Source organism: Heteronotia binoei, chromosome 1 (assembly GCF_032191835.1).
Source record: "Heteronotia binoei isolate CCM8104 ecotype False Entrance Well chromosome 1, APGP_CSIRO_Hbin_v1, whole genome shotgun sequence".
NCBI classification, from domain to species: domain Eukaryota; kingdom Metazoa; phylum Chordata; class Lepidosauria; order Squamata; family Gekkonidae; genus Heteronotia; species Heteronotia binoei.
In genome coordinates, this window is record NC_083223.1 from 93,178,300 (window position 1) to 93,202,300 (window position 24,001).

General features: G+C 46.3%; 1 protein-coding gene across 4 annotated transcripts in view; it reads left to right on the top strand.

Annotated features, from left to right (window-relative positions):
- The window catches only part of GRIK2 (glutamate ionotropic receptor kainate type subunit 2), an 896,645-nt gene that overhangs the window by 459,627 nt on the left and 413,017 nt on the right, over positions 1–24,001 (top strand). For all 4 annotated transcript variants that reach the window (XM_060237503.1, XM_060237506.1, XM_060237504.1 and 1 more), the window contains exons 8-9: positions 4,701–4,844; positions 18,519–18,626. In XM_060237503.1, coding sequence (XP_060093486.1) covers positions 4,701–4,844; positions 18,519–18,626 — 252 coding nt within the window. The remainder of the gene's footprint in view (positions 1–4,700; positions 4,845–18,518; positions 18,627–24,001) is intronic.

Here is a 24,001-nt window from a genome sequence, read left to right on the forward strand (position 1 = left end):
CACACCCAAAAGAACAGCTTACCCAATGCTCTATCACAGTATGCACGTAGTTAGTCAATTATTCCAAACAGGCATTAGCGGTTCTCAAGTGAGAGACACCCAGCCAAATCCTTAAATGCCAACAGCTGACAGAATGCATTTTTTCTTTAAAGAGAGAAAATGTGTTTAACTGACATAGTATGTGAGGTTGCTATAAACAGGCAATCAAATCCAAAGATGAGTTCAGACCATAGGACATAACAGTATTAAACTTCTGAATGAAATATGATTCCTTCTATAACAATAATCTGTGTATATCCTTTACATCATAAGTGTTATTCTGCTGCAGTTTAAAAACAACAACACCCCTAAGTTCCTTAGGATGATGAATATGTTCTATCATATGGCTCACAATAGGAACTTCCATCACTTTCAGTTTTACTCACTTTCAAGCAGTGCAAGGTAGGTGAAAAAACATCCCAATCCAGGCCAATTTGCTGGGGTGAAAAAATTCCTACATGGCCCCAACCAACTGGCGATCAGCTAAGCCTGCGCTACTGTTAGGCGGGAGGGTAGGCCAAAAACACAAGAGCAACTACATGCTCTTGGGTGGGGTGGGGTGGGGCTTATAAAGCCCCAGTGGTTCGCCCACTCCCAATCTCTGGATGGCTGGGAAGGCTTGTTAGCCTCCGTTCCTTCCAGGGAGGCAAACATGGCCCCAGGCCTTAGCTACGATAGTGGAGTGGCCGGGAAGGGGCCGAAGTACATCCATTTGTAAGCAAGAGCCAATATATATTTACTTTCAAATGGCACTGGAATCCAGCATCTGGATAAGTGTGGAATTTAAATTGCATGTTCAACTGCATGTATGTAGAGTGCAACATGAAAGGTAATCAGCTCACATATAAATAATAATCAGTCACACACTCTACATAGATTGCATGTGTATTAGCTGAAACTTGTGAACAAGGCTTATGCAGTAAATTGGTTGAAACAATGGTCTGTATCCAGAGAATCAAATGTTCAGCCCATGTTTTATTCACCTGTCTCAGATGTTTTCAATTCCGTGCCTTCCCTATAATTAAAACGTTTGGGCAAGAGTTCATAGCATGCTATAATATCTGGATGCAATAGTCATATTACGCTTATGCAAGCTATAAGACGTCTTTGAATCTTCTTTCTTTCTGCAAAATTCTGACACAATATGTGAAATAGACCTACAGTGAGTACACCTTCCAAATGTCGAAAGACACTGAGTACTAACCACTGTGGCCCAGAAGAGGGATCACCATTTATAGGGAAGCTACTTTCAAGTGAGTCCCTGTAGTGTGTGCTGGACCTCAGATTTTTCTCAGGAGCAGTGAAAGAAATATTTGTTTAGTATAAAATAATATACTAGTACTGCTGTGAGTCTACTAATAAGTCCACTCAGAAATTAAATTTTCCATGCTTGTAGTGCCCATTTTTCTCTCAAGTCAGTTCTCCATGTTCTCACATTGCTTGTATGTTTTAAAATAAACTATTTTTTGTTTTTATGTTTCACTTATGCACTGCCCAGTCATCACTATTCATCATCATACTGTATAACCTTCATCATGTCAGGCAGCTGGCAAGTCACTGTTGTTGGTACGCATTCATCAGGGAATGAGGCATGGGTCACATAGTAAACACAGAGAGTTGCATAATTGCATTTCCAATATAATGTCATTGCCAGCATACAGAGCACAATTACCAAGCAGCAGTGCAATATTTGCAGTCTGCTACAAGCAAGCGAATTCTGAATGGTCAAAGATGCCCCTTGTAATTTAGGACCAACTTACAAATTGAGCGGGGGAGTTCATTTTTACCCTATCTTTCTCCCTCTCTGGCAGCTCAGAAAGCAATGCAAACAAACCACACACATTTAAACAAAAACATAGGCCCCAATAGACCCCATCACACATAAAAATAGTGATGAGATATGAGGGCATCCTGGATTCTTGCTGATTCTGCTAGTATGGCTCACACAGGCCACAGGCTACAAGTCACAGGCTAAGAGACCCCTTTGGCTCTTGCTTTAGGTTTATGCCGCTGGCAAGCCTCATCTTTTAATTTACTGCAACAAAAGGAACGGGAAAATGCTCAGCCCATGTTTTATTTATCTGGCTCAGATGTTTTCAATTCCCTACCTTCCCTATAATATATAAACTTAAATTTTATTCTTAAAAATATAGACATTGCTTTCTTTAGTTGAGAGTTCATCTTTACTTAAGGCATGGCAGATTTTAATTTCTCTGACAAAGTATGTTTTTAAGTCCTTGATTTCATCTTAGAAGAAAGATTACATTCTAAAAAAAATTGGTTGGTATTAAAGGTACAACTTGACTCCTGCTTTGTTCAAGAATACAAATATGTCATTCTTTCAGAAAGGTGCATTTATTACCTTGTTAGTCTCGTCTATTGTCAGTTACTATCCAAGGACCGTGGTCCTCCCCTGAGTTACCCAGAGTTACCTGGATGGTGTCTGCGGTTGTAAATGCTACAGAAGTTTTCATGTGCCTTGTTTGGTCATAAATTGAAAGAAAGCTTGTTCATAGATAACATAGTATTCAGCATTTTGTATTGCATATTACATGATTAATAAATGCATAGCGCATGAACATGGATATGTGGATATATGCTGGGGTCATTTTGTAGAAAAAAAGATGGTGGAGCTCATCTAGGGATTGTTATGCAGCCGCACCTACTATTCAATGGACAAGGTGGGAAGAAAAAGGTGAAAATGTCAGAAAGTTTCAGGAGCTGCACTCCTGTGAGCTCCTCCTGAATCCGAGGCCTGGGTATATGTGTGTAGAGGTACAGATTGTCCAAGTATGTGTCTGTGGTGTGATATAATCAATTAATATTAAGCTTATTGTTTGTAAATTAAGAGTGCAGCAATAATTCTAAACAGTTACTTTTTGAATATGTATTTCAAGATGAAAAATTAAGCATATATTTTGAGTACAATACAGAAACTGATATAGCAGCTGGCTATGTATTGCATTAACAGGTAAGAGCCATGCAATATCTGACAACACAGATTTCTGAAGGCTATGCCACCAACAGGCTGAGAAAGCTGGAGGGAACAGTATTCACAGACACTATAAATAATAAATTGCTGGTTGTAAAACTGGTTAGGCCTCATCTAGTTGGCAGGAATACCACAGGTTGCTCAGGATAGGTAGAGCTAATTGGAAAGCATCCTGAGATGTCTGATATGATAGGGGGGATGTGTGGAACAGGCCATCATGTACCTTGTGGCTGGGTGTGCTGTGAAGAGTGCCCTTAGTGCTGAACCCATACATAATGCATGCAGTCCAATCCTAAACAAAGTCAATCTGAATTTATGCTCAAACAGATAACGTGGGAGATCCAAATTCAGACACGGCTCCTAGGTGTTGTACTCAAATTTTTTTAGGAGAGGTTTTGCCAACTGGAAAATCACTGAACTGCGGTCTTTGTAAAAAGCAACTGATTGGCACCTCGATGAGTGATAATGTCTTACCATTAGGTAAGTTAAATGATATTTTATGCTTTATGGTGGTCTGATACTCATTCTTTATTTTTTGTATTGGCAAATTTTAATAGTAGATTACGTTGATGGCACATTGATACTTGACATTGGAATTCATCTGACAAAGGCTTATGAAATGCTGGCAATACCTAGGAGCCATGTCTGAATTTGGAATCTCCCATGTTGTTGCTTTGAAAATTCTGGAATCTCTCTAACACTTTTGTTGCCTTTTTGAGAGACAATTTTGAGTATAACATTCTGGACTGATTTCATTTGTGACTATTTTAAGACTCTGCAGACTTAGTAATACATTTGTTATCTGTTTGGGAGACTGAGCATAACATTTGGATTGACTTTGTTCAGGATTGTACTGTATGTATTATGTATGGACTAGTGTATTCCCCATTTTTTTGTGATTGCATGATTGGTTTCATGATACATGTCTTTAAGTATTTGTTCATACAACAATATAACATAATTCACTTTTTGATATGGTTTGCTTATTAAGAGCCTGTAACAGATTATTTTCCTTTTTTGGAATATTTATGTGGCCCTGCTTTTTGGATTCTCTTGGTGTTGAGTGGCATCTTTTGAACCTGGTAGAAGCCTTGTGGCACATCAGGGAGAGAGATGAAGCCTGACAACTCTCTGCATGTAAAGGTGTTCAGGAGGTGACAAGCAAGGCTGGGGGAAGTGCCATCTAAATTTGGATCCAGGATGGATGCCTAACAGTTTTTTGAAATGAGCAGTGACATAGATCAGCCATTTAATTAATTAAAATAAATAATACATTAATTTAAATAAAAACTAGTTGAATCCACTTTCTGCTGCCTTGTGTCTGCATTTGGGGGGTGGTGTGCTAGGACAGGAGAGATAAGGGGAAAACGACAGCCAACAGATCTTTCTTAATTTTGTATGTTGTTCCTTTTTTCTTCGCCTTTCTCTACCTGTTGGTGGGAGAAGCCTTTTTGAATTTTCAGCACATCAGCACAAGGTGATTGTAACTTGCAGTCATCTCCTAGTAGAACTGTTTTGTTCAATAAGCTCTCTTCAGCAAGTCATATTATTCCTTTCCTACAGTCTCACAATGAGAGGCAAGAAAGGTTTGTTTTGTACCCCATGCCTGCTATCTGTCACGCACTTTCAACGAGGCATTTTCACAGTGTTGATTACATTCTAATTTCAGACGGATGCTGCTTTAATGTATGATGCTGTTCATGTAGTGTCGGTGGCTGTCCAGCAGTTCCCACAGATGACTGTCAGTTCATTACAGTGTAATCGGCACAAGCCTTGGCGCTTTGGGACCCGCTTTATGAATCTCATTAAAGAGGTAAGTCACTAACAAAATGTGTTCCTGTTTGCTTTTCTGTGTCCTCGGTCAGTTGATGCTCAGATCTACAATGCCTCTTGCAATGAGAGTTTGCTCAAGTCAAATATGCATGTTCACTGACAGTTCCCTGTATAAAAATAGTCACAAAAGCTGTAATAATCTGAGTCACAAATACATAACAGAAAGTGTTTTTATAGGAGGTATAATTTGTGAGGAATCATAATGATAAATTGTAGGAATTGCGTGATGCAGCTTCATTCCTTTTTAAAGATAGAAATTTGTCCATATGCTTTCATGTTATTGGAGCTTCTGATATGCTTAATTTTATTATTTACTTTTCAAATAATCCATAATATACTGTTTTTATAATAAAATCAAGGATAAAGGCTTTATCTACTAAAGTAATTTATTAAAATATGTGTGATATTGTTACAGTGATCACTTTTCTTAGAAGTTCTAAGGTTTTGCAGTGGTGGGTTTGTTCTGGGAAATGGGGACTGAGTTCAAGTCTCAAGTCAGTTTGTACTCCCAAACTGGCCTTGACAAACTGTAGTTATCTCAGTCTCAGTTCTTCATTTAAAAATGGGAACAATGAAAACATACCCCACTGGCTTTGAGAACAATCCAGATAAATATTGAAATATGTCTGGATTTATAAATGAATAAATGCTGCTGCTACTGTGTACTGATAAGAGGTTTTATTTTAAAAAAAAAAAAGTCTGTGGGAAGGCCCAGGTTTAGAGGGGGGGAATGAAATGGAGGATTTAAAACTTCTAAAATCATGGAAACAATGTGTGTTTCTTTAAGAAAACAATGTCACCAAATGCCGTGAGATATTGGTGGTCAGTGTGGTGGTTGCTTGGCAGCTTCTGACCAACATTGCTGAGGATTCCAAGCCAAGCTTAGTTCACTATGGTTGGGGGAGGCTAAATTTTTTTTTAGAAAACCAGGAAAGGAAGTTAAAGTTGGAGGGAACAGGATCAGAAAGATTAAAAGGGAGAACTGAAAATGGGGGAGATAATTAGAAAATACTGGGCAAGTCAGTGAGTGACTGGGAGGGCAGAGGTTTTTGGGGAGATACAGAAAATGTGGGTAAGAGAAAAAAAGGGGAGTAGCTACCCATGGGAGAAAGAACTGACAGTTGGGGAGACAAAAGAAATAGGTAAGTAAGTTAGGGTTGCCAAGTCCAATTCAAGAAATATATGGGGGCTTTGGGGGTAGAGCCAGGAGTCTTTGGGGGTGGAGCCAGGAACAAGGGTGTGACAAGCATAATTGAACTCCAAGGGAGTTCTGACCATCACATTTAAAGGGACAGCACACCTTTTTAAATGCCTTTCTTCCATAGGAAATAATGAAGGATAGGGGCACCATCTTTTGGGGTTCATAGAATTGGACCTCCTGGTCCAATCGTTTTGAAACTTGGGGGGTATTTTGGGGAGAGGCACTAGATGCTATACTAAAAATTTGGTGCCTCTACCTCAAAATATACCCCCCCCCACGAGCCCTCAATACCCACAGATCAATTCCCCATTTTTTCCTATGGGAATCGTTCTCCATAGGGAATAATAGAGTGCCCAGTACACATTTCCCTCTCCCCCCACACACTTTCTAAAATGGGGGGAGGGCCTCCAAACCAGGGAATCCCCTGTCCCCACCTGGGGATTGGCAACCCTAAGTCACAGCATTCCATGGTGCTAGTTTCTAGAGTATCTGCCCCCTCTTTCAACACTCCCTCTTGGTGGCTCAGTGGTGGCTTACAAAAGCAAAGAGACAAAAAAAGAGGGGACGTTTGGGTTCACTGGCCAGGGTATTGTGCAAAGCTCAAATGCTAGCAAAACATTTAAGAACAGAATTTAGGGGCAAACCTATGGCCTTCTCTGTTTCTCTCCATCTTTCATTCTCTTGGACTGACAACAATAACACTCCATTCCCAGTCAAAACCTGACATTTCTGGCTCTTAAGGGGGGCGGGGAACCCTCTGCAAAACCTTTTAAGTTATTTTTTTTTTAAAGTAAAGAGAGACCAAAGAAATGAGAAATACTTCCTACTTTACAGGTTACTTTTAAAACACGGGCTGAAGTTGGTGAACAGACTCTCAGTATTCGCCCTGGATATAAAAAAATATACAGAATAATACCCCCGCACACACAAAGAAGCCTGGAGTCAGCAAAGCTGTGTAAATATCTCCTTCCCCACCCCCCATTCCCCCCACCCCTTTGGCAGGTAAAGGGATAAAAGACATTTTTCAAAGTGATAAGTAACCCCTGACAGAAGATGGGAATCATCTTCAAGTCACAAGGATTGTGAAGAGAAGAAAGAGGGCAGGATGTCGCCACTCAGCCCGTTTCCAGTTCATTCCCTCCCGTCGAGGTTTTCACTGCTCTTTCAAAAGAGATGCGTTTCTTTGGAGAGTGGGGAACATGGAGACAATGGACCATAAAAACACACGCGCAAACAGACCTGCCAGATCAAACGAAGAGTCCTTCTAGGTGCGGAGAAGAGGCGGCAGCGCAGCGGCGTTGCCCACTCCGCCTCTGAGGTAAATTGAGAGAAGGGGAGGGTGTAGGCAGGCCAGGAGCGTGGCGAGTGGCGAGTCCGGGTCCAGTTCTGTGAAGATGAAAAAATTCCTACCTTGCCCCTAAGAAGGCGACCGGTGAAAACCTGTACTGCCAAAATGGGAGGGCGGGCGGGCAGAGAGCCCAAAACAAACTGCGTACTTCTGGGCGGGGTCGGGGCTTATATAGATGCACCGGGGCTGTTCCTCATCCACTCCCTCCTTCCGAGCGGGCAAAGACGGCCCCCAGCTTTAACGCCGGCGATGTTGGCTTGGCTGGGAAGGGGCCAGACCTTGCCCCCCCAGTTGGAATGAAGAGGCTGACACAGTATGTTGGGTATAAAAACCGGGCTGCTTTATTGAAAGAAACTTATCAAACCTATAACTGGCAGGGATAAGGCCTAGAAGGACAAGCCCTGGGGTCACCCCCTGACCCTGCCTTGTCCTAGGAGGGTGAGCCACCCTGCCCCCAGCACAAGCCCACCGTATTCGGGCTGTTGCTGAGCGGCCAGGCCCCAAGCCATTCTCCACCTGGGCTAGCATCAATCCCCCATGGAAAGATCCGCCCAGGTGAAGCTTTTCTGTGATCTGCATTCCCGCACTGAACCGTACAGCCCATCTGTGGTTCCTGCAGACCACCCGCACACCTGGTGCTAAGCCATAGGTACTCCTCGGAAAACACTGTGGCCAATACATCCCCCAGCCACCGCCAATGCCAAGCCTCTGCTTAGGCATTAGCGCCCCACCGGATGGCCCACAGCCGACTGCAATCCCTGCCAAATCTCCTCTAAAAAGGCCCGGTTGCCCAACTCTGACAGATGGACACCATCCGGCCGATACAGGTCCGCGTCGTCGACCCATATGGCCGGATGTGGGAGAAAAAGCCCTAGGCCATTCTCCATGGCCTTCTGCAAGGCCCTGTTGGCCTTACGCCTAGTGCGCTCTATCCCACCAGGTGAAAGGGCAAACCTCCAAACCCTGCATGGCAATATTGCTGACCATACCAGGACCACACCTGGCCATCTTTGCTTAATTTCCCGAAGGTCAGCCAGCGCCTGCAGTGAGAGGGCTTTCCCCTGCATAAATCCTAAGTCATTACCACCCAGGTGAATGACCAGGATGTGAGGAGGAGGTGCCATCCTCTCTCTAAACAATAATGGCATGATCCCTGGCCAGCGCAGGTCCCGGCGACCCAGCCACTCCACTATTGCCCACTCGCTGCGGCCCAGTTGGGTGCCCACTGGAGACCGCCTGGCTTGATGAGCCGCCCAGAACACCATACTGTGATACAACGCCTCTCACTACGAGCCACAGCACCTGAAAAAACAGAAAATTGTCAACACCAAGGAATAGCCAATGGGCAATAAAACAGTCGCACTTCCATACAAACCCTCCTAGGTGACCAACGGGTGCACATAGGATTTAAAAGCTGCCGACCGCCACCGGCCAATACGTTATATAGTAGAGGGGGTGTAACCCATCATAGCTGCTGTGGAAGCAGCCCCAATCCGGAATGAATGAGTTCCGAACTTGATGCACTTTAAACCTAGCTCCACCAAGGCCCAGCTCTTCACGGCCCCAAACTGATATTTGGTAAGTGGAGAGCCCTCACAATGCCTAAAAAAGGGGCCCTCGTCCTCACCCCTAAGCCGTGTATAATGTTCCATGGCCCTAACCGGGCACAATTCAGGCAAGACGCACTGCCCAATTGAAATGTTTGACCCCCTCTGGCGTTGATCAGTTTTGGACCTCCGAACTGTCAAAATAATCTGCCCCTGCCCAATTTTAGCATCCTTGGCCTGAAGCGCCCGCCCCGAGGTATCAGTCCTGGACTGCACTACCAACTCACTAATACGCAGAGCGCTGAAAAAGGCCATCAAAGAGGCCGAATGAAACAGCGTAGCCTCGAAAGTAGAAGAACATATACCCGGCCAAATCCCAAACAGCCCCTTGAGTACTGAAGGGGATATGGGTTGCTGGGTATCAACCTGCGGCCCGCGCTCCCTGGCCCAGCCCTCCAACATCTTCCGAACCTAAAATCGCCCGTATTGTCCGGGAACCCCTGAGCCTTGCTAATAAAGGCCAGTGCCACCAGTTGACCCCTAATTGACTTGAGCCCCAAGCCTCTCTCCTTCTGGTAAACACAAAACTGCATGATATGTGCCGTAGGAACCGGCCAATTATCATGAAGTCCGGCGGCGCTCCTAAATGCCCAAAATTGGGATCCCTCCCTATCGTATGTCCTCCTGGTACTAGGTGCCAATGCTAAATAAATGGCCTTACAGGCTTCTGCTTCCCAAGCTGCCAGAGTTCCAGGGGCATTCGGGTTGGCCGCGGGTCCGCTTCTGGGGCAAGTTGACAAAAACGCTCCATCTTTTGACGAGATAGAGCATCCACCACCCCGTTGCACACTCCCGGTACATGCCTTGCCAGGAATAGAATATTCAACCGGAGGCAACGAAGTGTGAATGACCTAACCAGGTTCATCACTAATACAGATTTTGAGGACAAGGAGTTGATAACATGTACAACCGCCATGTTATCACACCAAAAAATCACAGAATGGTTGGCCAGCTGCTCTCCCCAGAGCCGTACGGCTACTAAAATAGGAAAAAATTCCTAAAAGGTAAGGTCCCTACAGAGCCCGTTGTCCAACCATTCTGCGGGCCACTGTTTCACATACCAGTGGCCTCGAAAGTGCACTCCAAATCCGCTGGATCCGGCAGCATCTGAAGAGATCTGAAGCTCCGCTTCAATCTTCAAATCTTCCCGCCAAAAGGAAATACCATTAAATGATTCCAGAAACTCCCCCCAGACCTCCAGGTCCCTACGCTTACCTGCGGTCACTCAGACCCGATGGAGAGGGAGCCGCAACTGCCTCATAGCGTCACAGAGACGCCTCAAAAAGGCCCTGCCCGGTGCCACCACTTTGCATGCAAAGTTGAGGTGACCCACCACCTGCTGAAGCTCAAGCAGCGAAACCTTCCGCTGCTTCCTCAACGCGGCTAACCGAACCTTGAGATCAGCCACCTTATTCTCAGGCAGCCATGAAATTTGCTGGTTCGTATCCAGCTCGATGCCTAAGAACGTAAGCACAGTACTGGGCCCCTCGGTCTTTTCATGCGCCAAAGGTACTCCGAGCTCAAGGGCTAGCTCCTGAAATAGCTATAATAACCTGGCGCATTGCCCCAAGCCCGCTGGACAGACAAAAAGATAGTTGTCCAGGTAATGCACTGTGTCGCTAAGCCCGGACCTATCCCTTAACGCCCATTCCACAAAGGAACTGAAATGCTCGAATGCGGCACAGGATACCGCACAACCCATAGGTAGGGCACGGTCCATATAAAATTTTCCTTCGAAACTAAATCCCAGGAGCTCGAAATCCTCTGGGTGGACTGGCAAGAGGCGAAATGCTGACTTAATGTCGCATTTTGCCATCTCGGCCCCAACGCCACATCCCCTAACTACTTTGACCACCCGGTCAAAGGAAGTATACCGTACCGAACATAATTCGTCAGGTATGGCATCATTCACCGATGCCCCTTTTGGGTAGGACAGATGATGTATAAGGCGATATTCCCCAGGTGCCTTCTTGGGCACCACCCCCAAAGGGGATACCCATAACGCAGGTATAGGCGGAACATCAAAGGGTCCTAAGACCCTACCTTCCTGACACTCTTTGGCTATCTTAGCCCTAACCACGTGCTCAAGACCCGCCATTGAACGGAGATTAGAAGACAGACAAGGGACCCTAGGACCCACGTAAGGGATCTGGAACCCAACAGAAAATCCATTCCATAAATACTCACCATCAGCTTTATGGAAATATTTACTCAATAAACTACTGAGCACCCTCAGACGAATGGGGCTGGGCCCCTTTTCCAGGGGGCTACTGATTGCCTCCACCGCCGGGGTGTTTAACCCCGGCCCTTGGCTTTGACCAACTACAAGCGGAGAGGGCGTGAGACCCGCCACAGAATGGGTACTCATGCTTAAATTTACAGGGTTTCCTGGAGCACACACCCTTTGATGCAAACTCCCAGCACAACAGCTGGGGTTGAACCAGCTGGCCCACCGAAATGCGGGCCCCTGTGGCAAGCTGCTGCTTATGAACGAAATGTCCGCTATTGGACCTATCACCTGAATTCGGCTTTGCCGGGGACATCAACTGCAGCCAAAGCTGCTGGTTAATCTGCTCCCTTGGCAGCCCCGGGTTAACGGCGGCCCTCATGCAAAAGGCCTCGTCGTATCGCAGCCAAGCTGCGCCGATGAAATCCGTATAAGCCCGGTACACGATATCACAATACTGGAAAGCGCGGCTGCACGAGCCGGCTGCGCCCTTGCAATAACGCCTGTGTAGATAAGGAAGCTGGGCAGCCAATTAGCCCAGGTTCTGTCCACCTTCCTACGTTGTTAACTTCTCCTTTTTTTCATTGTCAGGTTCCTCCTTGTCCTTTTTCTCTAACTCTCTGAAAAGGAGGCTAAAAACATCTACATATTCACCTTGTAATATCTTATCCCGTGTGGCCGCCACTAGATGGTCCCCCAATGGCAACGCTGTGTCACCATACGGGAGCATATGAAAAGGGATTCGGTGGATAAAACCACATACCCCTCTGAAAACTCGGCCACGCCCCCTGCATCTGCATGTATTGCTGTCCGCCCCAGGTTAACACGCCAGGCGGGGCCTGTACTGCAGTAGCCGCCTGGCCAGAGGTCTGTAGACCCGGGCTGCCTACCCCGAACCCTTGGGGGGCTGTGCCCTGATGGCCCCAAGCCCAAGACAGCCCCGCACCCCACTGATCAGCAGACGGTCCACTCTGCCCAAAAACCCACGGCACTCCCGCCGCTGTAGTTGGGGGGGACGGTAATTGTGTAGGGTCCCAAGGCCACACCTGCGGCTGCTGAAAGGGGGGGCTTACCAACATTCCCAGGGAAAACTACTGCAACCGCCGGAGGCTGCTGCACGACCTCTCCTGATGCACCGCTGACCGAAGGCTCCTCTGATGGACCCTCGCCCGGGTCTTCCTCTTGGTCTGGGTCTTGTTGTGGTTCCAGCCCTGGCGCTCCTCCCTGCAAAGCAGACAGATGAGCCAGTACCTCCTTCTCGAAGGTCAAACGTGCTGAGCGCCCCATCGCATGGCGGCACCCTTCCCATATGGGAGCACCTGTGGCTGCTCTCAGTTGCTCCAGAGCCTCCGATTGGCCCATAATGGCTAGTCTCACTTGGGCCTCTTGACCAGGATCCTCCACAGGACCAGGTTGCTGACCCCGCCCTCGGGGGGTTCGGGCAGGTTGCTTGCCCTTAGATTTTCCCTGTCCTTTTTTAGGTGCCATAATGACGCACCACTTAGCACACCCAGGCACGCCCACAACCAACACCCCTCAAAACAATCCTTTCCAACAGACACTAAAATACAGGTGCGACACCCTCACCACCAACGTGATGAGGGGGGGGGGGCGGTTTAAGAAGGCTGAGGCAAATAAAGAGCAGAAGGCAAACAAGGGGGGGGTAGCAGGCAAAAGCCAGGCACCCACAGCTTCTAAACACCCAGCTGCAAACAGCACTACCCAGGTGATATAATGGGGGGGGGGGAGACGTTGAGGAGGGCTGGGTGGATGAAACGTACTCTAACGCTCTTCCCTTGGCCCACTAAATCTGTGGGGTAGCAAACCACTCCGCAGAAAACACCCGGCCTGGTGGGGGGGGCCCTAACACCCACCCCAAAAGTCCCACACAACCCCTTCCAACGAAAAGCTATCAAGCCCAAAGTAGGAGAAAAAAAAACTGCCCGACAGTAGCTGCTGCTCGTGCCTCCAAGCCACTGCATGCGCCAACGTCCCACGCAGATCTGAGGCCTTCGCTGGTGCTATCCCCTGCTCGCATGCAGTTCGCTCGCACGTGGCTCTCCCTCAGAGAGCCCGAAACAAACTGCATACTTCTGGGTGGAGTCGGGGCTTATATAGCCCCGACGCCGCGCCCAGAAGAAGCACCCCGGATGGGTGTTTAGAAGCTGTGGGTGCCTGGCTTTTGACTCCACCCAGAAGTACGCAGTCACTCATCCGCTCCCTCCTTCCGAGCGGGCAAAGACGGCCCCCAGCCTAAACGCTGTTGATGCCGGCTTGGTTGGGAACGGGCTGGACCAAATCCAAAATAAGAGGGGGACTGCACTAACCAGGGCAGGTCTCAGCTGCAGGAGGAACAGGGTCCTCACATAATCACAGCTCAGGCCGAATTAATCATTCTTTTCATTTAATGATAAGGAACAAAGATAACTGTATTTAAAAACCTCACACCGTTGGACTTGAGAAGTGTCTCTTCTCAGAAGCTGATCAGAGCAAGTCAGTTATTTCCCACCCCACCACCCAACAAGAATTTGAAGCTTCTTTTTCTGGATCTCTGAAGCCTTTAAAAACCAGTGTTTGGGGAGGCATGTTTAGCTGTAGGAGCTGTGGATTGTTACCTGTGTTTTATGTCCTTTTTAACACTATAATTCAGTTTAGAACTGTAGGAGAATTTTTCCCCTTTGACTGTTCTCCAAGGACTCTCAGATCTGCTAGAGTTTATTCATCACTAGTCCGGCAGTGGTTTTTTTTTTTTTTTTTTTTGTAACTCACTAAACTGCTATGCTTTTCTGGTGAAGTAGAAGACCCAACTTTAATACTGACAATATCTACAAGTGAACAATTATTAGGCCCTCAGTGCTCCCATAAGCTATATATAGTCTCAGTAGTACTATACTGGCCATTTGATTCTGGGTGCGTATATGAACATATGAAGCTGCCTTATACTGAATCAGACCTTTGGTCCATCAAAGTCAGTATTGTCTTCTCAGACTGGCAGCAGCTCTCCAGGGTCTCAAGCTGAGGTTTTTCACACCTATTTGCCTGGACCCTTTTTTTTGGAGGTGCCAGGGATTGAACCTGGGACCTTCTGCTTCCCAAGCAGATGCTCTACCACTGATCTACCGTCCCTCCCCTGCAGATTCCAATCTATGCACTGAATCAGATATGGTAGTACTAATTTATTTATTTATTTATTTATTTATTTATTTATTTATTTATTTATTTATTTATTTATTCCGTAACTTATATCCCGCCCTTCCCACAAGTGGCTCAGGGCGGCTTACAACAAACAATAAAACAATAAAATTGGAACAAATTAATACATTTAAAATCAAGCATTTAAAACCTAAAAACCTTAAAATTTTACATTATACATTAAAACTATGCAGTATAATCACTAAAATCTGGAATCTAGAAAGCTACATTTGTCCAGTCAGGCGTAGGCTAACCGGAAGAGGGTCGTCTTACAGGCCCTGCGGAACAGAGTAAGATCCCGCAGGGCCCTCACCTCTTCCAGTAGCTGGTTCCACCACATAGGGGCCATTGTGGAAAAGGCCCTGTCTCTAGTTGTCTTGAGGCGCACTTCTTTGGGCCCGGGGATGGTGAGAAAATTTTGAGTCACAGACCTCAGTACTCTCTGGGGAACGTGTGGGGAGAGACGGTCCCTCAGGTAGGCAGGTCCCAGGCCATATAGGGCTTTAAAGGTAATGACCAGCACCTTGTACCGGACTCGGTATATTATTGGAAGCCAGTGCAGAGCCTGAAGACCCGGCCAAATGTGCCCCCATCTTGGGAGGCCCAATAACAGCCAGGCCGCGGCATTCTGCACCAGCTGCAATTTCCGGGTCCGGCACAGGGGCAGCCCCATGTAGAGGGCATTGCAGTAATCCAACCTCGAGGTGACCGTAGCATGGATCACTGTTGCTAGGTCGTTGGGGTCCAGGAAGGGGGCCAACTGCCTTGCCCGTCTAAGATGAAAAAACGCGGACTTGGCAGTGGTCTGAGCCTCCATATTTAGGGACGGCTCCAGTAGCACCCCCAAGCTTTTGACCCTGTCCGCCGGCCTCAGCGGAACACCGCCAAAAGCTGGCAGGGGGATTTCCCCCCCGGCCCCCGACGGCCCAAACAGAGGACCTCTGTCTTCGCAGGATTCAGTGTCAGTCCACTCAGTCTGAGCCACTCAGCCACGGCCTGTAATGCCCGATCTAAGTTATCTGGGGCTCAGACCGGTCGGCCGTCCATAAGTAGATAGAGCTGGGTGTCATCAGCATACTGGTGGCACCCCAGCCCATACCTTCGGGCAATCTGGGCAAGAGGTTGCATATAGATGTTAAATAACATCGGGGAGAGAACCGCTCCCTGGGGCACCCCACAGTCAAGTGAGCGCCTCCGGGATAGTTCCCCCCCAATCGCGACCCTTTGTCCCCGACCTTCAAGGAAAGAGGAAAGCCACTGCAAGGCCAGCCCCTGAATCCCCCCGTCGGCGATGCGGCAAGTCAGCAACTGATGGTCGACCGTATCGAACGCCGCCGATAGGTCCAACAGCATCAGTACTGCCGAGCCACCCCGATCCAGATGCCGTTGAAGGTCATCTACCAGGGCGACCAACACCGTCTCCGTCCCGTGACCTGGGCGAAAGCCGGACTGAAGTGGGTCAAGGATGGAAGCGTCCTCCAGGAAAGTCTGTAGCTGCCTCGCCACTGCCGTCTCAATGAGTTTGCCCAAAAAGGGCAGGTTTGAGACCAGCCTATAGTGTGCCAATTGGGCCGGGTCTAGAGATGGTTTTTTTAGGAGGGGACGGACCACAGCCTCTTTGAGTGGTGCTGGAAAAAGCCCTTCCGTTAGGGATCTGTTTATGATATCCCGTATAGGATATCTGAGATCCCCCTGGCAAGATTTAATAAGCCAGGAAGGGCATGGGTCCAATTTACAAGTTGTTGGGCGGGCAGATGAGAGGATCCTGTCGACTTCCTCCAGGCTGAGGGGGCTGAAACCATCCAGGATATAATCCGAAGACATGCTCGGGGCCTCGGTTGCGTTAACTGCCTCAAAGTTGACGGGGAGGTTGAGGCGGAGTGATGCGATCTTGTCCGCAAAATAGTTCGCAAAAGCCTCACAGCCTATCTCCAATTCACTAGAATTTGGTCTGCCCTGGGGCAGAGTAGTCAAATCTCGAATTATCTCAAACAATTGTGCCGGGCGCGAAGTTGCGGACGCAGTCTTAGCTGCAAATGTCTTCTTTGCGGATTTGATTGCCATCTCATAGGTCTTCAAACTCTCTCTATAAGATGTTTGGGTCACTTCATCTTGAGTACGCTGCCATAGCCTCTCTAGTCGTCTGAGGTCCCGCTTCAATTGCCGTAATTCCTGATTGAACCAGGGAGACGGTTTGAGGCAGGGGCACAGAGGATGCCTAGGAGCGATCTCCTCGATAGCCCTGGAGAGTCCATCGTTCCAGGACTCAACCAGAACCTCCAGGGAATCGCCAGTGGGCCAGGTATCCCGTAGGGTCGTCAGGAACCGTTCCGGGTCCATCAGGCTCCGCGGGCGAGCCAAAATATGCTCTCCGCCTAAACGGGTTTGGGGTGGCATATCCATATGAGCCTTGAGGGCAAAGTGATCCGACCATGGCACTGCTTCCATTGCAATATCGTTCACTTGTACTCCCGCCGCGAAGACCAGGTCTAACATGTGTCCCGCCTGATGAGTGGGCATTGTAACAACCTGGGAGAGTCCTAGTGTCGCCATGGATGGCACTAGATCCATCGCCCGGCCGGAGGCCGCGTCGTCGGCATGAACATTGAAGTCACCCAAGACCAGTAGCCTTGGGCACTCCAACGCCCAGCCCGCCGCGGCCTCCACCAGGGATGGTAAGGCGGCGGCTGGTGCGTTAGGCGGTCGGTACACCAGCCAAATCGCCAACCCCTCCCCAACATCCCACATCAGGCCGGCACATTCAATGCCCGGGATCTCCGGGGCCGGGAGAGCCCTAAAGGAGTAAGCCTCTCGTATGAGTAATGCCACTCCTCCCTCCCGCCCGCTAGTCCGGGACTGGTGGAAGACCGAGTAACCTGGGGGGGTCATCTGGGAGAGAGCCACAGTCTCCCCATCTCGCACCCAGGTCTCGGTCACGCAAGCCAGGTCGCGTCCTGCTCGAGCAGGAAGTCCCGAAGGACACCGGTCTTATTGTTGATGGACCTGGCGTTGCATAGCACCAGTGTCGGAGGTGGGTGAATTCGTCTGGTCCCACTACCTGTCACCGTTGGGATGGGACGCAGGCTGGATATACCAGGCCTGGCCAGGTTGTTGTCAAAAAGCAGGAGATCCTTGTTGGGAATGCAAAATAAAATAAAACTCCTCTGTTTCTTGAAAGCTTAGTAAACAAGAACTCAGGGTTTGTGTGGAATCAATAATGTCTTAGGGCAAATATCTTCTTGCTGCCATTGGTAACATACAGTACTTAAGTATATGCTAAGATCTTTGATGTACCTGCTGTGAAAATGAACAAGCAGCAACCATTTTTATATAATAAAGAACTGATGGTGCATAAAAGCACCTTCAGGGTTCTAATGCAGGGCTCCCTATCCTTTCCCCCCTGCTAGCTTCCTGACTTCTTTACATTGATATTAACTCCCTCTCTTGCAACTAGAACAGAAGTGTCAACCACATCTCCACAGTAGCGCATTGGCTACCTTTATTTTCAGTTCTCATAAATAAGCATCCCAGTATAATAGTTTTGTCTTTCCATCTTTGGAACTGTGTTGCATACAATAATTAATTATGCCAAGGGATTGTGCTATTCAAAATGAAAGTCCCACTGTTGCATATCACATTGGTGCATATTGCCACAGTAGGAATCAAAGTGACTCAATGCATCATGGAACTGGGGCCTTATTTACAGGATAGTGGTAAGCAGCAATAATTCCCAACCCCCTGAAGTGGGACTAAAGTAAAAAATCCAAATGACTGCCTCTGAGCAGTCTAAGATGATGCATTTTCCTGTTTGTATGAAAATGGAAAGCTATTAAAAGAATTGTATGTTGAGATTAAATGGAAAAGTTGGTTTATAATTCATATATATTTACAAAAGAAAAGCTGAGAGTCCATGGACTGAATAAGAATTTTGTTTTTCTTAATCAGCCCCAGGGAAAATTATTTAAACTTAATGAATTTTTAATATTTCCATTTTGGATCATGTTAATTTCTTCTTCTGCTTCTCATATTGCTTAAATATGATTTCTCCACCCCACCGCCTTTCTCCTTTACTTTCACAGGCTCACTGGGAAGGCCTCACTGGCAGGATAACATTCAACAAAACCAATGGCTTGAGAACAGATTTTGATTTAGATGTGATAAGCCTCAAGGAGGAAGGTCTTGAAAAGGTACTTGGAAAACTTTTGTCTCTTTTCTCTGTAACTTGCATGTAGTGTTTAAAGAAACTACCAAATTTTGTTGCCCCGCTCCTTCACCTCAAAAATCCATATTTCATTTTTTGTGTGTGTGTTCTACAAATCAGACTGTGAGTCTCTGTAGGCTCTTTCTGTTGCCTTGGATCAAAACTTTGCTATTAAATGTATACACTTTTTAATGTTATTTTATCATCAATTACATATAAATAATATGCAATGCATCAGTGGCATAAAGGAAACAAACACATTGGGAACACCAGGAATGAAAATGTGCTTGCAACTCAGAACAGCTAGCATTTTGATTATTTTTGCATTTCTGCTGTGGAAGCATGGCAGCAGGCTGGATAGCTCTTTGCTTGCTTATTTGGAGGATGTATGTCCCATGGTCATCAGGGTCAGGGCACCATTTAAAATCATCTACATTACATCTGTGTGCTGCTTTTACATCATTAACAGTTGGCAATATGTATCATGCAGGTGCTTAGTTAGAATTGCCAGGATTGATCTATGTTTTCTGTGTAGCAGCATGAAAATATGCAAATCCAATTAATTGAGATGAACATGATCAGATTTCAGAATCAGGCAGGAAGACAATGGGCTACAATGAACCCCCTCAAGAAAGGAAAAAAGAAAATACACAAGTACAAGAAGGTATATCAAAAATAGGGGTGTATTGTAAAACTACAAATTGAAAACAATGCCTAAAGCAACAATATGAAAAAATATGTTACAAACATCGGATTTTAAACAATATTTAACATTCCAATAACAAGTTTGTACTGTAAATACACAGAAAAATAAACAATATAAATGAAGAATTACATGAAATATCAAAAAGGAGTTAACACATGTGGCAAAATACAGATTGCCAGCCAGAATCCATATCAGGCAGATCCTCATCAGACCATTTCTGTGGTATCCTCTTTATTCATACATAAAGCAGCCATCAATTCAAAACAATCCACATGTCTTTCACACCCTGCTGTGTGAGATGCAAAATAACATCAGCTGTTGTGTTAACTCTTTTTACAATTTGTATGCTTGTTACATTTTTTATATATTGTTGCGTCAGCTGGTGTTTTCAGTTTGTAATTTAAAATACAACTCTAGTTTTCAGTTTGTAATTTAAAATACAACTCTAGTTTTGATGTATCTTCTTGTACTTGTGTACTTTGTTTTGGGAACACTAGAGAGAGAAGTCTCACCAGATAACCAAGGAAAATACTTCTCTTTTGAAGGTTTTGTGTGGGTGTCAGCTGTGTTGGACTGAATAGATGGGGGCATGTGGGGAGAGGAACATAGTGGCAAAATATGTGCTAGCAGACAAGTATTTGTGATGCTAATTAGGGATGGGCATGGACCAGAAATATGAAGGATGGTGGATGTCACATTCTCAGGGTGCAGGCAGGCAGGAGTCCAAAGCCAGTCCAAGGTCAAAGTCCAGGAAGTCAAGCAGGAGCCAAGTCACCAATGCAGAATCACAAACCGGAATCAGAAGTCAATGTCCAAAAGCCAAAAGGTCAGGGTGCCAAGGAAATCAAGCAGGTCAGGATCAGGAATCAGGAAGGAGCGTGGCTGCAAGCCAGAGAATAGACTTGTTGCTTCCACAAGGTTACCAGGTCCTGGGTGGAAGCTATATGGGAGTCTCAATCAGCCTGCTCCCTGGGTGGCAGTGACTCTGCTAGAACTCAGGGCTGAGAGATCTGAAGCATCGGCGTGCCTCATGTCTTTGCTCTGAAAGTTCTTTCCGGAGCCTGCTTCGAACTTTTGAGATGGGAGGAGAAGAGCTTGGAGGAGATTGATCATCAACAGCTGCCACCGGTGCCTGGAGAGTGATTGATGGGCCAGCTGCTGTTTGTTCAGCTGAGGAACTGGCTGGCAACTCTTCCAGGTCTGTTAACCCTTCCAGCTCCACCTCATCAGGGCTCATGACAGTGGAGGTTCATTAGTTTCACAAACCACGAACTTCCACAGATTTCCCATTTATGAACCAGTTTGTGGTTCATGAGGACTGTGAACTAGCACTACCCAGAAATGGGCTCAGAAGTCATTTAAATATCTTCTGAGGCTACTTCCGGATTGTGCCACCATGGCAGTACAACACAAGTGAGCTCTTGCATTTCAGTAAATACAAATGCACTTGTTTTTAATTAAGCCTTGCCATATTAAATGAAAGAAGTATTAAGAACAAATGTACTCAAAAAGAGAAGGAATTTCCTTCTCACCACTCAGATGGGGAAAGGTTTTTGTCATAACTTCTGCAAAGGACTTGCTCAGTTGGTCAAAAAATGTGAGTGGATGGATGCCAGATAGCATGAAAGTGGAGTATACCACTCCAGCCTCAGTTTCTTGCCAGATACAGCATACCTACCTGTAGGGGTCAAAAATAGGCGGTGGAGCTCATTAGCGTAACTCACTAGCATTTGCTGCCCCCCCCCCCCATCATCCAAAAGCAACCCAAAGCAAGAGCCCTGAGCAAGCGAGGCCTGCTTGGGCTGTCTAGAGATCCAGCCACCCCAAGGAGGCCTCGCTTGCCTGGGGGTCTCCTGGGCTGCCCCCCCCCCTAGTCAAAAGGCCAGTAAGCCACCCGCCACCCAAAATCACATTAGAAGTGGAGAAAGGGTGGCATGGGCTTCTCCAGAGGTTAATGAGGGCTGCTGGGGGTGTGGCAAAGCTCCTGGTGGCTGGCTAGCTGTCCAGTCTCCTAATCCAGGATTGTTATGTAGCTGCACCTACTACTATTCAATGGACAAGGTAGGTGAGGAGGAGGAGGGGGAATCCGCAGAAAGGTTCAGGAGCTGCATTCCTGTGAGCTCCTGCTGAATTCAAGGCCTGCCTACCTATCTCTTATTTGACCAGTTGGTATGGCTGGTCAGTCCAAAGCAGAGAGGGATTGTTGGTGTTTTGTCTCCAAGTGATCAGACTAGTGATTAAAACCAAGGTCTACCAGACCCTACTCTGAAGTTCTAATCACTACACTACACTGGCTTTCATAAGGTGTCTGCTGGTGAACAGTAGCAAGAAACCAGGCCTAGGTGAGTTATGCAGTTGAGTGGTATCAAGTCACCCAATAGTAGTTGCCAGGACTGGCCTTCGTGATTTCTCCCTCAAGGACCAAAACAGCCGTGGAAAGCCCCTCCCCTCTGACTTTCACTCACTAAAACCTAGAATGCTGTGGTTGCCTAGCAACTGCTACTGAGGGCTTCCTTTTAAAAAAAAGCTACAGGAATTCTTTTATCATTTGGGGGCTTACCCCATGTGTTCTTTTTTAGGTTTCAGATACCTAGGAAAGTTTTTGGATTTGTAGAAGAATCTGTCTTACCTGTTTACAGCTCCAAGACCAGATTTAAGTATTCACAGACTTGGCTGACTGCTATGGGGGGGGGGGGGGAGAAGGGAGAGAGTCACTGCTACAGCACACTGACTCTGCTCATATTTTGCCAGTGCTTAATGATTTCATTGGCTAACAGCTTATTTCTGGGCACAATTCAGAAGGCTGTTATGGGTATTTAAATTCCTAAATATATAAATATGTAATAATTTCTATTCAGTCTTGTGCATGATTGGAACACCCATTCTGCCTTTGGCAAATTTTCCATCTTATGCCATTCTTTTTTCCATCTTTACACCATTCCATCTTTATCATGTTCATATCATATTAATGTCATTATTACACCATTTGTTCTTTGCAGAATAGGCATCTTCATTTATATGCATTAATTTTAATGACAAAATTTCAATTTGATTTGGCTAACCTAACAAAAACAAAAGAACAACCGGTTTCATACCAACTGTGAAAGAACCATAAAGGAGACTTGAACTTTCTAAAAGAACTCAGTTACAAGAAAATTCGGTAATATCCCTAGTTAAATTTTAGGGAGTTCAAATATCACAAGTTGGGCTCTCTAACTGAGAACAGGGAAACTTTTGATAATAGGTTTGACTGTTCTTGAACCTGTTCATTGGTATTCAGCATGTTGCTGCATTATATTACTGCCTAGCCACACTGTGGGGTACAACTGGATTTTCATGCATGTACAATTTTAGACTGCCCAGTTGAGCTCTGCTACTCCTTCCCCATTATTGGTGTGTAAAAACTCTAGTCAGCAGGTGATGGTGTAAACAGACAATAGATAGTTCTAATTCTTCCTTTTGGTGTTTGAGTGGCCTCTTGTGACACTAATGATTACCAATTGCTTAGAATGGTAAGTGTCTTTTCATATGCACTGTTTTCCCAAGCCTGCTTGGGATGAACTAAGCAGGCTCAGCAATCAGCTCACATGGGACTGACATCAAACATGGTAATTTGTATTGTTGCTTTGACTTAGATGGCCCAGGCTAGCCTGATCTCATTAGGTACAGGAGCTAGGCAAGATCAGCACTGGCTGAGAACATAAGAGTCTTGCTGGATCAGGCCAATGGTCTATCTAGTCCAGCATCCTGTCTCATATAGTGGTCAACCAGTTCCCCTGGAAGGCCAGCAACAGGGCGTAGAGGCCGAGGCCTTCCCTTGATGTTGCCTCCTGACTCTGGGATTCAGAAGCTTAGTGCCTCTGAATGTGGTCATTTCCCTCCATGGCTAGCACCCACTGATAGACATGGAATACAATGCTAAGAACACTTTCCTGGGAGTAAGTCCCGTTGCGAAGACTTCAGTAGAATTTTGAGTAGACCTTCTTAGGATTGTGCCATTAGTACTTAAATGGAAGACTATCAAGGAAATCCAGGGTTGCTACAAAGAGGAAGGCAATGCCAAACCTCCCAGGGCTTTTTTCAGCAGGAATGCACAGGAACGCAGTTCTGACTGGCCTGGTGCTGGGGGTGTGGCCTAATATGCAAATGAATTCCTGCTGGGCTTTTCCCATGTAAAACACCTGCACAAAACAATGGTGATGTCAGGGTGTGGCCTAATATGCAAATGAGTCCCACTGGGCTTTTTCTACAAAAAAAGCCCTGTTTGTCTCTTAGCTTGAAAATCTTATGGTGAAATGTAGTGTGACTCAATGGTTCTTTCCACCTCATAGTTGTATTGTCACACACAATGGTGGCAACACTCACAACTTGTTTATTTAAAGTTGCCTGAGACTAGGGTATTTGAAGGAATGTCTGCATCTGTGCAAACCTACTTGTATATTAAAATCTCCTGCAGAGGCCCAGCCTCTGGTGTCTGCCTTGGTGAAAGCTAATCAGTTGGTTATGGAAGGCAGACATTTTCTGTGGTGGAGCTCAGATTTTGCAGACCCCTCCTTCACTCAACAGGCACCTATAATGAGAATGCTTTGGTTCCTAGCTGTTATTTTTCCTCAGTTACTCAAGCTTTTGAAGATGGCTTGATTAGGTAATGATTG